Here is a 16,086-nt window from a genome sequence, read left to right as displayed (position 1 = left end):
CATCTCCTTCAAGGTCAGGATTCATGTAGTCTCCAAACAGGAGATTTCTCATATCTTCTTCACTTATCTATTGGTGGAAAAGAAATGACACTCAGTTTATTTTAATACCATTATATGCAATTAAGAACACAGAAATTAGGTTATGATACTTGTACTGACAATTGTAATAAAAGGTTAGTGATAAAGATTTGAATGTGCCATTTTAAGCCTCAAAGCCTCAAATACATTATAAAAAATCATGGAATGCAATGCAAGAAATATTCAGATTACAACAATTAAATCAGAAAGTACGATTGCTACTCAAAACAGTACTAAGCATTACTGAGTTATGAGGACTCTGAGTGCCGCCTCTGGCACGCATGCCATAGGTTCGCCACCACTGGTATATATATTTGAGGGGTCCTGCTAAAGCAGGTTCATGAGCTGTTGCTTCCCTCTATCTTCCCAAAGAGTGAGGTTCTATTTTTAGTGCCAAAAATAATGTGGGGAAAGAGACAGAAGTCACTCTTTCCCTTCTGTCCCTGATATTTTTTTCTATTTTTATGTGCATGTTTAGCTTTGGAGATGCTGCTGGAATTGGGTATGTCTAATTTAATGAAGAGAAGGACGAGGGGGGACATGATAGCAGTGTTCCAATATCTCAGGGGCTGCCACAAAGAAGAGGGAGTCAAGCTATTTTCCAAAGCACCTGAAGGCAGGACAAGAAGCAACGGGTGGAAACTAAGCAAGGAGAGAAGCAACCTAGAACTAAGGAGAAACTTCCTGACAGTGAGAACAATTAACCAGTGGAACAACCTGCCTCCAGAAGCGGTGAATGCTCCAACACTGGAAGTTTTTAAGAAGAGACTAGACAGCCATTTGTCTGAAATGGTATAGAGTTTCCTGCCTGAGCAGGGGGTTGGACTAGATGACCTCCAAGGTCCCTTCCAACTTTACTACTACTACTACTACTACTACTACTACTACTACTACTACTACTACTACTACTACTATTATTATGTTTAAAAAAACGTGAAGAGAAAAAAAATGAAGTGAAAATATTCCTCCAAAGGCAGCAAACCATGGAGAGTGTTTTTTTTTTAAATGGGAGATTTTTCCCTCTCTTTCAAATAGATACTGTTACCGTTTCATACTTTTGCTGTAAAGAAAAATGAGAGCTTTTGAAACTGTCATGCAGCAAGAAATCAAGTGGGTATCTCTTGCACTTCCTTTCTATTTCAGAGAATATCGCCACCCAGATACCTCAATTAGATATCTTCCCAACCATAACTCACTCAAATTGCATGGCCACTGCAATATATCCCAACAGTCATATTCTGTAACCTCTCAAAAGAGCCAGAAGATGTATCAGGAGTCATGGGCTACAATGTCTTCATATATCCTTGGTTTTTTGCTTTTTTTGTTTTTTGTTTTAAAAAAGGCAAGTAAAGAATTCAACATCCAGCAAAGAAACATCTTGCTTTGCCATATGGAATGACACACAATTGTATGATTTTGTTCTAGTTCTAGTAAAGCTGGTCAGGCAGGAATGAATAAGAGATATTTTTTGTAATAAATACTGTGAATACTTACAGGTGCATTTCCTTGTCTCAGGTGTGAAAATACTGCATCAAATGCTTCTTTGAAATGTTCTTTCACAATTTCTTTCATGAGTTTGAACAGCCAAGCCCTATCAGCATCATCCACAAGCCGGTCATAAAACACTCGAAATACTTCATGTACAAAGAGACGAATCATTGTATGCTTGTTGACAACTGAATCCTTCTTAATAAGCAAGCAGCCTAGGATAACTCGTGAAAAATCACGCAAATTGAATGTATAATGGGATTTGGCTGGTGTTGGCAATAGGTTTGCCATGGCTTTCTTGTATACCTTAATTATTGGAAAGAAAAAAAGCATAACTTTTAGAATTATGAACTTCATAAAGTTAGATCACCAAACATGTATGTATTTACATCTGTATTGAATTTCAAGATTGCCCAAATCCATAACAGAGTTGGAAGGGACCTTGGAGGTCATCTAGTCCAACACCCTGCTCAGACAGGAAACCCTACACCATTTCAGACAAATGGTTGTCCAAATTCTTCTTAAAAACTTCCAGTGTTGGAGCATTCACAACTTCTGGAGGCAGGTTGTTCCACTGACTAATTGTTCTGTCAGGAAATTTCTCCTTAGTTCTAGGTTGCTTCTCTCCTTGATTAGTTTCCATCCGTTGCTTCTTGTCCTGCCTTCAGGTGCTTTGGAGAATAGTTTGACTCCCTCTTCTTTGTGGCAACCCCTGAGATATTGGAACACTGCTATCATATCACCCCCTTGCCCTTCTTTTCATTAAACAAGAAACTGGCTCTGTTTGAAGGATGGGAGTTGTATGTATCTCTGGGGGATGCTGTTCCAGAGGACAGATGCCATAGCAGAGAAGGCATGCTTCCTCATTCCTGAAAGATGACATTTAACAGAAGGGACCAGAGCATACCAACTCTGCATCATTGTACTAGATGGCCAGAAGATTTGGAGATGGATGCTCTCTCAAATATCTGAACCTTATGCCATTAAAGGTGATAAGCAGCACTTTTAATTGCAACCAGTCCTGGGCAGAGGCAGAGATTACATTACAATAATGCAATGCTCATTTCATAATTTCTTTCATCAATCCCTTGCACACATTTTCCTCAATATTATTTCAGAAAATATTTGCCTGTTAGAAAAATTAGTTGCACTTTTCCCCCAAATGATGCACTCATGAGGCTATCTGAGTCATCTGGAAAATCTCTTAGTTTACATTTTAACACAAATAACTAAGCAGAGAATATGACCTACCTCCATAGTGCCACTGACAATCTGGTTTCCAATTGTGAAATATTCTGGAATAAATTCATTTACTCTGAGATACAAAGAAACAAGAGTAGAAAAAATCCGGACCATTGTTTCATCACTGAAGGAATTAATGGTGCAAATATTGAAATGTCTCAGGAAACGAGGTGTTACAGGATTTCTTCCACCACCTGGTGGACCCATGGCAGCCATCAACTGAATATCAACTAGTGTTATTTTATTTGTGTCTTTTAAATCATACCTTTAAAAGAAATATGCGATATTCAGACAACCACGGTGATATATGAAAGTTTAGTGCAATAGCATAAAAATACCTTAATATTCAACTAGCTAATATATAGTATTTTATATATTAACTGTGCAGCAAGAGTTTCCCTTTCCAATCCTCATCTTTACATCATCCTGCAAACCTCCAAATCTGTTCCAATGGAAAAGGAATTCCATTGGCAACAGGACAAAATTTGGTACAATACCACAATTTCTTAGTACTGCAGAAATGATCACATGAAAGGGGATTCCATATGGAGTCACACTTGCATTGTTATATACTATTATGAGTAATGAAACACTCACTAAGAAAATAAAGCTTTATTGTATATGGATATTTAAGAAGGATATATATTTATAAATGTACACTTAATTCTCATTATTAAAACTTTATGAGAAATGCAGCTTCCTTTTAATAATATAGACATATCTAAAATTATCTTCTAAAAAAATCCACCTTAGAATTAAATATGTGGGATAGATGACTGACTTTTTCAGATTATGGACCGGACAGGGCAGAGTATTGTGGTTTTTCTTTTTATCCCCAACCTGGAAGACTAACAGGATGCTTCTTTGGCTAGCTACAGCAGTGACTGCTGGCTCTCAGGTTTAAACTGCTGAATCTACCAGGTATGGTTATGCCTTTTAATGAGGAAGAAACAAGACACTGAGCATGTTGGTTGCTCAGGAGAATCATACTGGTTACTGGTTGCATCTCCAGAATAGCCATTGGGGGGGGGGGGAGATCTACTTCTCTAGAGTAGCTGGCAACCCAACAACTCACTGTGACAAAAAATAATGTTATAACTCTCTAGAGCAGTGGTGGCGAACCTATGGCATGCGTGCCGCCTCTGTGGGCATGTGTCCCATCACCCCACCTCCCCCAGCAGCCACCCCAGAGGAGAATTGACCCTGGGCACAGCCTGCACGGAGCAGCACAGCCAAGGACATGGGAGCCGGGCAGCAGGGACAAGACTCCGCCCTTGCGCCCCATCACACGCAGATGTTATAGGGTGTGGATGGAGGGCGTGGCCATGGCGTTGCAGGGCCACCTGTCCAATTTGTGGTGGGCCATAGAGGCGGTAGGTGGCCCTGCAGACGGACGGAGCAGGGGGCGGAGTGGGGACAGGGCAGGGGCGGGTAGGGTGGGTTTTGGGCACTCAGTGTCTAAAAGGTTTGCCATCACTGCTTTAAAATAACTTGCATTACATGGAGGATCCTTCAAATACTGGGCCAGTGTTTGCTTCAGGAAAATGTCTAGTGTTGCTCTCCAGAGCCACCAAATGGTTAAATGATATGTCCCTTTTTAAAAAAGTGAAGAATTATGGATGTAATCCTGGAGGGTTTGTGCTGCTATGGCACAAAAATATTCAGGTCTACCTGCTTCAAAATATCTTGCTCTGAAGAAGGACCCCTCAGGTTGAGTATGAAAGGCAAAGTAGTTTATATTACTGCTACTAATAATGAAGCAGTCCCTCCCCAAAAATGCAGAAAAAACCTCCCACAGTGGTATATTCTCACATCTGAAACAGACAGATGTTTTGTATCACTGATAGTCTGATAACATTCAAAGATTTACTTATTATACAAAATAAAAAAAATACCAGATTCCATGATCAAAAAACTGTCTTAAAAGTTCAACTGGAGGCTGAGCTCCATATTGCTCCAGTGCAGGCATATTCATATCATCTACAAAGATTACACACTTCTTTCCCACAGGTGGCCCATATATTCCTTTCCGCCTTTTGTCCAGCCTGGCCATGATAATATTCTACAATAAAAAAAAAAATGTTTCCATTCACTAAAAATAACTTATGAGGAATAACACATCAAATTATTGCATTCTTTTTTAAAATAAAGGTAATAATAATAATAATAATAATAATAATAATAATAATAATAATAATAATAATAAAAGTTGGAAGAGACCAAAAAAACAGTGAGTGACATGGCTTAACTTTAACTGCATAAAACCAACCCTCAACAGATGGACAACACCAGTGCAAGAGAGATCACATTTATCACCATGCTGATGATCTACAGCTGCAAAATATGGAACCTAAGCAAACTGGAAACAGAAGCTTCAAGAAATACTACAAATGATAAAGAGTTTATTACTAAAGATCTTGTTCAAAGAATCCTAGATCAGAAATTTGTAGCGGAACCAATTTCAAAACTATCATCACAGTAGCACAAAAACTGTAGAAAGTAAGGAACATGACCTTGACAGAAATATGCAGAAACCATTACCAGGGGCAAAAGGAGCTGAAATATATTTTACTCCAGAACAATAAGATAATATTCAGAAGTGACTTAGGTGGAAACCTCCCTAATTTACTGAAGTATAGGAAGAACTAAGTAAAATCAGTTTTGCAAGATTCTATTATGATAATCAATCTCAATAAAGTAGTTTTAGTCTTACTATAGAGTTGATTTCCTGGTCTGGTCTAGCTAGTGGAGCTGAGAAAAACAGAAATGTGAACAAGCAAAGCAGCTCATATGCATGCATATCAACAGATGGGGCTGAAAGGTGATATACGGGAAGCTCTATTACTCTGTATACCCCTAAAAGTAACTATTTATGAGATAGATGAAATTAAAAATACTCGTGGTACTAGTAGGAACATTATAAAACTCAAACATATGCATTATTGTTATTTTTGAAGCTTCATGAAGAATCAATCATTTGTTTCACCATCCTCTGATCCTAAGAGAAGTTTCAACTTTTCTACTCTAAAGATAAAAGGGCTATATTGTATAATTATTATGAAGAAAATTAAAAGAACTCATCCACATAATGAGTCTCAAATAGCTTTCTCCACATGCATCCATAATAAATGCAGATAGCCACTTACGGCAAACTTATGCTGACAAACATATCTATTCACCTCTAACAGGGATGCCTCTGTGGCAATATCCTTCCCGATTTAATCAGATATTGATCCAGATGATTGAAAGTATGTAAAACTAAACAGAGATGCAAGCCACATTGTGTGGCAGAGTATATTGCAGTATGACATATTTCTAGCACACAATGCAAATAAAGCAGATGCAGACAAATGTTAATCTAACTTGTAATTTAAAAATGATTTATAAATGGTTTATAAAAGTTTTGTGGGTAAGTAAAACAGCTGATCACGAATCTTAAATAAAATCCACTTAATTTTTGAACAAAAATATGTATTTTATAGAAATATAGATATATAGATATAGATATAGAGATATATACACACACATTTTTATATAGGAGTTCTTGAACCATTCTCCTATTTTTGCCCACAACAACATTGATGTGAGAGAGGTCACAACAATGTCCCTACAAGATTGCCTATGCTTAAATATAATATGTTTTATTCAGTGGTGGGATTTCAATATGTGAACAACCGGTTCTCTGTGTAGATGCCGCTTCCAGAAGTCCATTCTGGGCCTGGGCAACAAAAAATTAGCTACCGGTTCTGCCAAAGTGGTGCGAACTGACTGAATACCATCACTGGTTTGATTGTTAATTATATCATTTACCTAAGCAAATGATAGAAGTAAATGAACATTCATGTCAAATGAATCTAAATGTAAACTGCAGGTCTAAAACAAAGTAGGGTTCCAGCAAAAATAAATTTTAAAAATTCAAATTTTAGTAAAAGATTCCAAATTCCCCAAAGAGAACTATCTCACTAACCTGAGTTTGATTGGCACTGGTTCGAGCTGAAAAGTTAAGGAAGAATGGGAAGTAGAGATCCTTTTGTAAGTGGTGCATTAGCTTGTCTTTTACGTATACAGACTTCCCAGTACCAGTAGGTCCCACAAAAAGCAGAGCCCTTGGTAAGAAATTCAGACAGACATTAGGTTTTCATGACTAGACTAAACTAGATAGTACTATTAAACAACAGCAATTGATTCTGACAATTTTTTATTGCTTGAGAATCATATGACTGCTTTATAATTTTAGTTACCTATTCATGGAATCATAAAGAAATAAAAAAATAAATACAATTGAAATGTATGTAGAAGTCCTATATGTTAAGCAGAAAATTCAGGCAATCATACGTGCAAGATTGATGTCAGTCCCACTGAATGGACTAGACCACTAGGAGTCAACTCCACAGGAAGATTTAAACTATATTTATTGAGACACCGATATTGTCTGAACGTTCAAACTAACACGATATAGAGGAAGAAGGATATGAAGTGACCTGAACCTTCCACAGGTAGACTCGATGAAAGTTTGTAGTAGACAGACAACACCTGAATTTTAGTAGGGAGGACTCACCGTGTTGACTGTTGTTGTAATCGTAGTAATCGTAAACACTTCTGGAAAGACAAAAGGGTTCGATTTGGTTGACTTTTAATTCTATTTTAACTTTATTGTAATTCTTAGTTTTAAATGGCTGCTATGCGATTGCCTAGTTTATATAATGTTTTTATTTTGCAATGTATTTTATGTTATCATATGGAGTTTTAACTGAGAATATATTTTAGTGAGTTATATTGTGCACTGCACAGAGAGTTTTGGCTATCAGGCAGTTTAAAAATTAATACATGAAATAAATAAATAAAACTGTCAACTTCTGAAACAAAGCTGGCTGAAGCCATCTTTGTCGTTCTGAGTTGCCACAGGCTGGGGGGAGGGAAGAAAACAACAGCATTGCTAGACTAAACACGGAGCAGTCCATGGGAACCAAGGTCATTCCCAAGGGAGCTGAAAGGTGGACAGAAGAAGTTTCAATTGATTTCAAACCGTTAGCATGATCAATCACATAGCAAAGGAGAGGGAATTGTTACATTTAATTACATTGAATCCCTAAGGGGAATTTTAGAGTTGGTTTCACTTTTGACCGTGCCGACATTATGTATCCAATAAACATGTTCTTTGAGGAAACTTCAAGCCTCGGAGTTCTGATTTGATTTCATTAGTCGGAACCTTGACAAAAACTACAACTGAACTGGATTTAAAACTTCTGGTCACAAGGAACTTTTTAATATTATTCATGGCCCAGGGCACTACTATTATACCTTTTAATATTTACACTGCTATTTACACAGCTCCTAAGTGAGCTGCCTTATTGTACTAAAATATTTTACTATTACAGCAGTCAAACTTTATCAATTTTTTTATTACTGTTATTAGAAACAAGGTGAAGTCCAATGGTGTCTATTGGAATAGAAATAGAAATTGAATACCTTCTACATAGAGCAGTGGATCAACGTATTGGATCAACAGTCCAATATATTAGCCTATGTAAATTAATAGAAACCAATCTTTTATAGCTTATCAGGGTTTATTGAGATAAATCCATGCATTTAAGTCCAGTGGAGTTTCTGTTTATACAGCTATTTAACATTGAATTCACTTCAGCATTTTTCTGAGAACATAGTAAGCTCTAATATGAAAATGGAACTCCTCTCCACATAATTTCCTCTCCTTCTATTTTATGGTGGCTTGCTTTGCAGATACATCCTATTGCATATTGGCTTGAAATATGTATGCGGTGAAATGGTGCTAGAAAGGGCAATGAAATTAAATGAACTTTAAAGAAATTGAGCATTCTACTTTCTTAGAGAAAGTTCTACAATTCTAAATATTTTATGATACAATAATAATACACCATGAGCCATTATGCAAAAATTTAAGATAAAAGTCATTAAATCAGATGCATACAAGAACATATTGTTTTAAAGAATATTTTGAGGAGCTTAATATTAGAAACACAGTAATACTAGATTCTTTTTTGTTAATTAGACTGTAAAACAATTTCTGGATGCTTTACATAAAGAGTTCATGTGGAAAATGAAACATTTGTATAATTAAAAGAAACACGCTTTCTTACTTTCCATATTTAATGCACAATTCCATCAAATAGGTATATCTGACTGTGTCCATTGTTGGAACTATAATGTCTTGAACTTTAATACTTTTATCATTATAATTGACATTTTTAACAGCTTCATTCCAATGTGCCCAACGGCCTTTTCCTTTTAACTATGAAGAAATGCAGAAATAATTTCTGCTTCATTAGAACTTTATAGGTATCAGCATCTCTTTTAATATCAAAGCAATTAAGTTAAAACAATGAAACATGTAAAGTATAAAATACTATGTAACAAGCACATTTTCTGCTTCTATACCAATAATGGGGGCCCTTCCATACATGGTAGGCACCTATGTGTTTCCATTAGAAGTCATACTAATGATAAAGCATTTATTTTCTGTAAACCCTATTCTCTAGAACAAGGATTCCTAAACTTTTCGCCATCACAACTCATTTTAGTATAATACTTCCCTTAAAAAAACAAATATAAATCAACACAACAATAAAAGCAATACAATGTAACTTTGGGAAAGGTAAATTTATTGTAACAATGTACAATAAAGAAATTCTTCACACTTTCCCTGGACTCTGTAGCTCCTCAAGAGAGGTAGGTATGCCTCATAGTTTGGGAAACCCTGCTCTAGAAAAAATGAAGAAACGTATTTTCTTGACTTCAAACTAAACTTTTGCAAACATTCCTCCACCCCATGTCCCCCATATCAATAGCTCCTCACTACTACTTCATATAAAAGCTAGATGGAAAGGAAGATTTTACACATTTTCTCTTCTATTAGTACAGAAAGGGATAATATTAAAAAGGCTTATCTTAAAGACAATTACTTAAAAAATGTATTACATTTTTCATGAGTTTTTCAACACTTGACCATATGCACAGATTATCCTGAGACGTATACTAATGTTTAATGAAAGCTAATTATTAGTGATGATTTGTTTCTTTCTTATACAGCAAATATGAGAACAAATGTAACAAATTAAAATAACTATCAATTAGTCTAGAGCAGATTCCATACCTCAAACATATAATCATACACCAATCCTTTTTCTTCAAATGGATGTTCCCATTTTCCTATGGTTGCTGGTATTGGATGTTCATCCAACTTTCCTATGACAATATCTCTCATAAAGTTATCAAATATAATCCGACCATCACTATCACAGGTTGCTCCAATAGACCAAATCATAGCAAAAGCAAAACAACCCTTCCAAAAGAATAAATAAATAATTTGTATTTTCATAAAATATGGTCATGGAGAAATTAGTAGCTAAGTATAATTATTCTAACTTCAATACATTTGCTACAGTTATAGCAAATTTCCAGATAAAAGATTTGAAGTGCGCATTATTTATCTATAGTAACACAATATTTTATACTTTCCCTTACATTAACTCAAAGGGTGAAATTTAACAAAAAAATTATAACCAATTTTTAAGGTTAAAATATATATTAAATTATGAGACCAACCGTAACCCATTTATGGATATTTTTATTGCTTGGATCTTTTTTTGCTTTGTGACACAACAGTATTTCCAACAGCCGTGTGAGAGATATCACATTATTGCTATTGCTGGTGGGAACTAACTCCTGTAAGAGAAGAAGAGTAAGAAGAGTACTTGTGCAGAATAGATATAGAGATTTCTATCATAATTATTGTACTATTAGGTTTGACCATATTTTATGTTTTAAGAGTGCAAATTTGAACAGCTACAGATATGAGTCAAGTGATATTATTGTAATATTTTATTAAAAGTTTATAATTGTTTTTGTTTCATGTTTCTCCCTTAATTACTCGTAAAACTTACTCAATAAATAACTTTTATTATGTTTTGTAATGGAGCATCATACAGAAAACCTTAAGTCATACAAATTAAAATTATGCACAGCTAAGAAATGCTGGTTGGTCAGACCAGGAGACATGCCTTTTCTGATGTAACACCTGCCCTATGAAATATTTTGCCTGGGCAGATTAGAATGGCTCCAATCTTGATAGCCTTTGTAACCAGGCACAAAAGAACTGGTTATGTGTCCAAGGCCTGAGGCCCCAAGTGTGTGAAGAGACGAGTCTCCTGTCTGGGTTGGTGTCTCTTAATTTTTATACCTTCATCAGCTGCTAATTTTAATTTTTATATGGCCAATTGTGATTTTTATTTTAATTTTGTTCTCCATGTAGACTCACTTGTTGAGATGGGTAGCATGCAAATTGATGCGAGAGTAACTAATTATTTGGGAGTTTTCTATCCATTCATTTCCAAGGTTCCATTTATATCAACACATTATCTCTTCCCAGCTTAATTTGACGATGTAGGTTACATTTGCATAATGGAACAGAGGTTGAACTAACCATATAATTGGATAGTTCCAATTTTTAGATTACTGTGCTTCCTCCAGCAATTTCATGCAGATGTTTAAAAAATGAGGATTGAGGGCATGGATAGAGCCTAGCAGACATAGGGTGAAACAGAAGTCACCGTCATTTGAACTCATCCATCCAGGTAAGTAAGGCCAGAACCTTCCAACCCAAGAAATAATCTACAACAGTTATTATAGATAATAGCAAAGAAACTTTGAGAGTTCTAGCGGAACTAGGAGCAAGATTCAAAAAACCAGTCTTAGTATAAGTAGTCCTCATTTAGCAGTTGCCTTGTTTAGTAACTGAAGTTATGATAGTAATGAAAAAGTAACTTTATGACCAGTCCTTGCATTTATGATCTTCACAGGTCTGTAAAGCAAAGGAAAGCTAAACTGAGATCATTGAGCACAGTTTGTTTTCACTTAACGACTGCTTTGCTTAACAACATACTAAGGTACTGGTCCTTATTGTGGTTGCTAAATGAGTACTCCCTATACTCAAGCAGTTTATTCATATCTTTGAACTATACAAACTTAAAAATATCTACAATTCCAAATAGAAACATGCCTTCACCAATATATGATTCTGTCAACAAAAATAGGCTGATTAAATCATTTTCCTGAGAGAATGCCAAATTACCTTGCACTGTTTCCGACGAACTCGCAAAGCAGGAGGTACTAACCAATCAAAAAGTTCTTCAAACAGGTCTTGGAATTCCTTTTCATTCAGGGGTTCGGGAAGTGTGCTCAACCATGAAGTAACAAGTGGCTTCCATCCCAACTGCGAAGGCTCTAAATAAATCATTCCGCATCGACTGACTGTAGCTGGCTACAGCAGAATAATAAATGTGTTTTTAGAATCTCATTCTGGTTTCAATTTCAGATTTAGAAAACTATTTTAACTTGGTTTTAACTTACTGAAGCCTGAGATAGATCCATAGCCTCAAAGATGAGGCTCATCTGAGGTGACATTTGAATAATTTCTCCACTCATCATTGTATCGACGTTTGTTTTTGTCTATGGTTTTTTTATAGATTTAATATACATACGTTAGGAAAATATTTCCTAAGATGGTTGGAACCCAACTCTTTCTTTCACAGAGTTCGATTCCGGTTGGATCATCTACGTAAGTCGTATCGACTTGTATTTTTAGTGGTATCAAAGATATTCTAAAAAGTACGGAACTTTCAACAGTTGAGGAGGAATACAATAATGTGACAGTGAATAAACAGGTTTGCTGTTTATTACAGCCCATGACAGCAATTCTGTTGCTTTTACTAGTAGAAAAGGTAAATCTTAATATATTATTTAAGGACGAGCTTTGTAAGTATTTTTAAAAGATAGGGTTTATATTAGAAAGCTTTTACAAAACATTTGATTGTTACATTCTTGCTCAACACATGAACTAATTGTTTTCATTTCCTTTTCTGCAGTTGTTTGAATTCAATCCTTTTTTATTTTTTTAATCATGCATCCCCTTTTCTTTAACATATTTTTAAAATGTGAGTTATAATACATATTGTACTGCTAAGCCTTTTTTCAAAATGAAGATTGTTGCTGAAATATAATTGAACTTTTATTTTTATGATATATTAAAACATAAATAATAGAAAAAATAAATAAACTCCCTAAATTCTGTTTAACTGAAAATTAAGTACAATATATGTATGCAATAATTGGAACAAGCAGGTAATTTGGAAGCTAATGCAATCCCCACCCCCACCCAGCAATCCAAGGTAATTAACAGCATTACCTTTTTGTTGTCATCCAACACAGTGTTCATACTCTCTATCCAAAGAGTATCAATAGGACCATCAAAAACAACCCATTTGCGGTCAGGTGTTTCAGTTAAAGCAAATTCTCGAAAAGTATTGGCAACTATGCCATCTGTCCACTAGAATGAAGAGAGACACAAGGAAACTTTAATTGCTTATATTGACCTAACATGTATACTGATTTGCGAATATATGTATATACACATATAGTCGTGTTTCAAACACATACCATATTACATTGACAGGCAGCAAACTACATATACTACTGAATGATCAAACTAAGATTAAGAATTTTTCTCCATGATTGCTGACAATTGTGCAGTGACTTGATAAATTTCATTAAAACACTTCTACCCTCTAGAATAGCATTCCCATGGAGATATGTATGACTCCCACTCTCCAAGTGTCCTGGCAGCCCCTTAATATCTGCCTGTGCTGCTAGGTTAGGGTATGGACAGTGTGGACAGTTATGTTTTGCTATGTTAAGTTTTAATTATACAACTGATATTTTGTAAGCTTTCTAGAGTCTTTGTGGAGATGGGTAGCCTTAACTAATCCAATAAAAAAGGACTGATCTTCTTCACTTTAATTTGTATTTGGAACATTTTCTGAAACATGCACAAAAATATACAAGTACACATTAGCAATTTAATGGAGCTACCCTACCTGAAGATTTAGATTGATCAAAACTATAAAGTACATTTTTGTAATCTAAGGAATGTATAATGCTTACCTCATGAGATACTGGATCAAATCGTCCAAAGAGTTGTCCCATAGTAATAGCTTTTGGATTGACAGTTCTGTGTATTACCTTTTCTTCTTCTCCATACTCACGCTGGTTCATTAGGGTAAGTGTATCTGCTAATACATGCAGAACTTTGGTCTTGCCAGAAAAAGGCTCTCCTACAAGCATAAACCTGATAAAATAAAAGTTGTTTTTCAGCATTTTTTTTCAGCCCAGAAAAGCAAAGGGATTATTCATATAATTAATCCTGAAGATATCTATACCCATTTATTGCCATAAAAGTGAAAATGGAATTATAGAAAAGGAAAGAATGAGAAAGCAGGAGCACACTGAGTTTTTACGAAGTTACAATAAGGAAAACCAGCTGAATTTTTCAAGCAGAATAGTATCCCTACAGAACATCAGTCAGCCTCTATTGGTTTTCCATAACTTATTAAAAATCCCAATTATTTCAGAAAGCCTTTTAGGGTGTGAAGGAATACTATTGCTTGTCAAGAGTTAGTTTAATGTATCACTGTGGTTATTTTATTGTTTGTTTCTTTTATATTTACACTATATACATTTAATGTATTTTATGGACATATGTTTATCACCAGGTGATCAAATTAATCAAATAAATAATGAATCCCAATTCCAACAGCTCAATCATACCAATAGCAATAGCACTTAGCCTTATATATAGCCTCATAGTGTTTTACAGTACTCTCTTGCATGTATGCAAGCTGCGTGTATCCATTCACTTTTCAATTGGAAGATCTCTTTCACACTTTTTCTCCAAAAATGCAAGGTGATTATACATTAGGTAGTTATAGAGCTATGTCTGACTTATTACATATTGCACTAAAGAATGTGCCAGATTTTGCATTGCTTTGGAATACTATGTGAATCCAATAACAGACTCCCTATGCTGAACTCCTTACATCAATAAAATATAAGAGGCCCCCTACAACAGCATACATTTATAAAATCAGCCATAGTTCCCAACTGCTCCTCTTCTTAATCATTCATCTTCTTTACTCTGTCTCTGACAACATGGCAAGATTGTTTAGGAGAATCACTTTTAGACAAATAGTGTCACAGATAATTGTAAAATATATCATTTTGCATACCATGGCATTTTGCCACTTTTGAATGTCTTTTTCACTTTTAATACAAATTTGAATTTGCTTAAACAAATACATTATAATTCAGAGTTCTGAGTTTTTCACATAGTAATGTCACTTTGATAGCTAACTCACTGTATGGACCAATCTCATTAGGTTTACTCCATTGGGTTTCTTGAAGATGATAAAAAAACATGCCAAAACCCAAATAATTTTGTAATAAATGTTATTAATACCAAAAGAAATTGTATTGTATTACTGTTTTATTCTTACCACTGACTCCTCCTCTATCTGCTTTGTTCCAAAATCTGGACTGACTCATTTCTCTAAACAAAATACTCTTAAAACCTGGCTAATGTCCAGGAGTGAATTACAACAGAATAATGCAAGTTCATACAACTGTGATCATGTAATGGAATGGAATGGATTGTTTGGTTGCTTTATATTTAAAAAAGAATGTGAGAAAGTAAAAAGTGAGAAAAAAATGAAATTAGAGTCAAGCTATTCTCCAAACCACCTGAAGGTAAGATAAGAAGCAATGAATGGAAACTAACCAAAGAGAGAAGCAACCTAGAACTAAGGAGAAACTTCCTGACAGTTAGAACAATTAATCAGTGGAACAACCTGCCTCCAGAAACTGTGAATGCTCCAACACTTGAAGTCTTTAAGAAGAGATTGGACAGCCATTTGTCTGAAATGGTATAGGGTTTCCTGCCTGAGCACGGGGTTGGACAAGATGACCTCCAAGGTCCCTCCTTCCAACAACAACATCATCATCATCATCATCATCATCATCATCATCATCATCATCATCATCATCATATTATTATTATTATTATTATTATTATTATTATTATTATTATTATTATTATTATTATTATTATTATTATTATTATTATTATTATTATTATTATTATATTGAAGTTATGAAGTAACCCTGAGTACACATTCATCACCTATACTAGCATGGTTAAATCTTCTATTGCCATTATAGATAGATAGATAGATAGATAATTTAATTTGTATACCGCCCTTCTCCCATAGGACTCAGGGCGGTTCACAGCATATTAAAAACAAATAGTATACACAAAATACAAAAAATACAAAATACAAAAATACAGAAATCCAAAAAATAAACCCCGATAAAAGCCGAATTAAAGCCAAATATTACCAGCTGTGTTTCCGATTA

At 35.0% G+C, this 16,086-nt stretch overlaps 1 protein-coding gene across 1 annotated transcript in view; it reads right to left on the bottom strand.

The window, feature by feature from the left end:
• DNAH12 (dynein axonemal heavy chain 12) overlaps window positions 1-16,086 on the bottom strand; it is a 95,759-nt gene that overhangs the window by 39,094 nt on the left and 40,579 nt on the right. Inside the window, exons 31-42 of the mRNA XM_029286246.1 lie at window positions 13,783-13,966; window positions 13,028-13,168; window positions 12,193-12,291; window positions 11,915-12,103; window positions 10,390-10,509; window positions 9,938-10,126; window positions 8,925-9,076; window positions 6,776-6,914; window positions 4,704-4,870; window positions 2,818-3,073; window positions 1,573-1,872; window positions 2-67 (exon numbers count right to left, since the gene is read on the bottom strand). Coding sequence (XP_029142079.1) covers window positions 2-67; window positions 1,573-1,872; window positions 2,818-3,073; window positions 4,704-4,870; window positions 6,776-6,914; window positions 8,925-9,076; window positions 9,938-10,126; window positions 10,390-10,509; window positions 11,915-12,103; window positions 12,193-12,291; window positions 13,028-13,168; window positions 13,783-13,966 — 2,002 coding nt within the window. The remainder of the gene's footprint in view (window position 1; window positions 68-1,572; window positions 1,873-2,817; window positions 3,074-4,703; window positions 4,871-6,775; window positions 6,915-8,924; window positions 9,077-9,937; window positions 10,127-10,389; window positions 10,510-11,914; window positions 12,104-12,192; window positions 12,292-13,027; window positions 13,169-13,782; window positions 13,967-16,086) is intronic.

This window comes from Protobothrops mucrosquamatus, unplaced genomic scaffold (assembly GCF_001527695.2).
Source record: "Protobothrops mucrosquamatus isolate PMUCROS unplaced genomic scaffold, P.Mucros_1.0 scaffold3175, whole genome shotgun sequence".
In the NCBI taxonomy this organism is placed as follows: domain Eukaryota; kingdom Metazoa; phylum Chordata; class Lepidosauria; order Squamata; family Viperidae; genus Protobothrops; species Protobothrops mucrosquamatus.
This window is presented reverse-complemented; position numbering and strand designations above follow the sequence as displayed.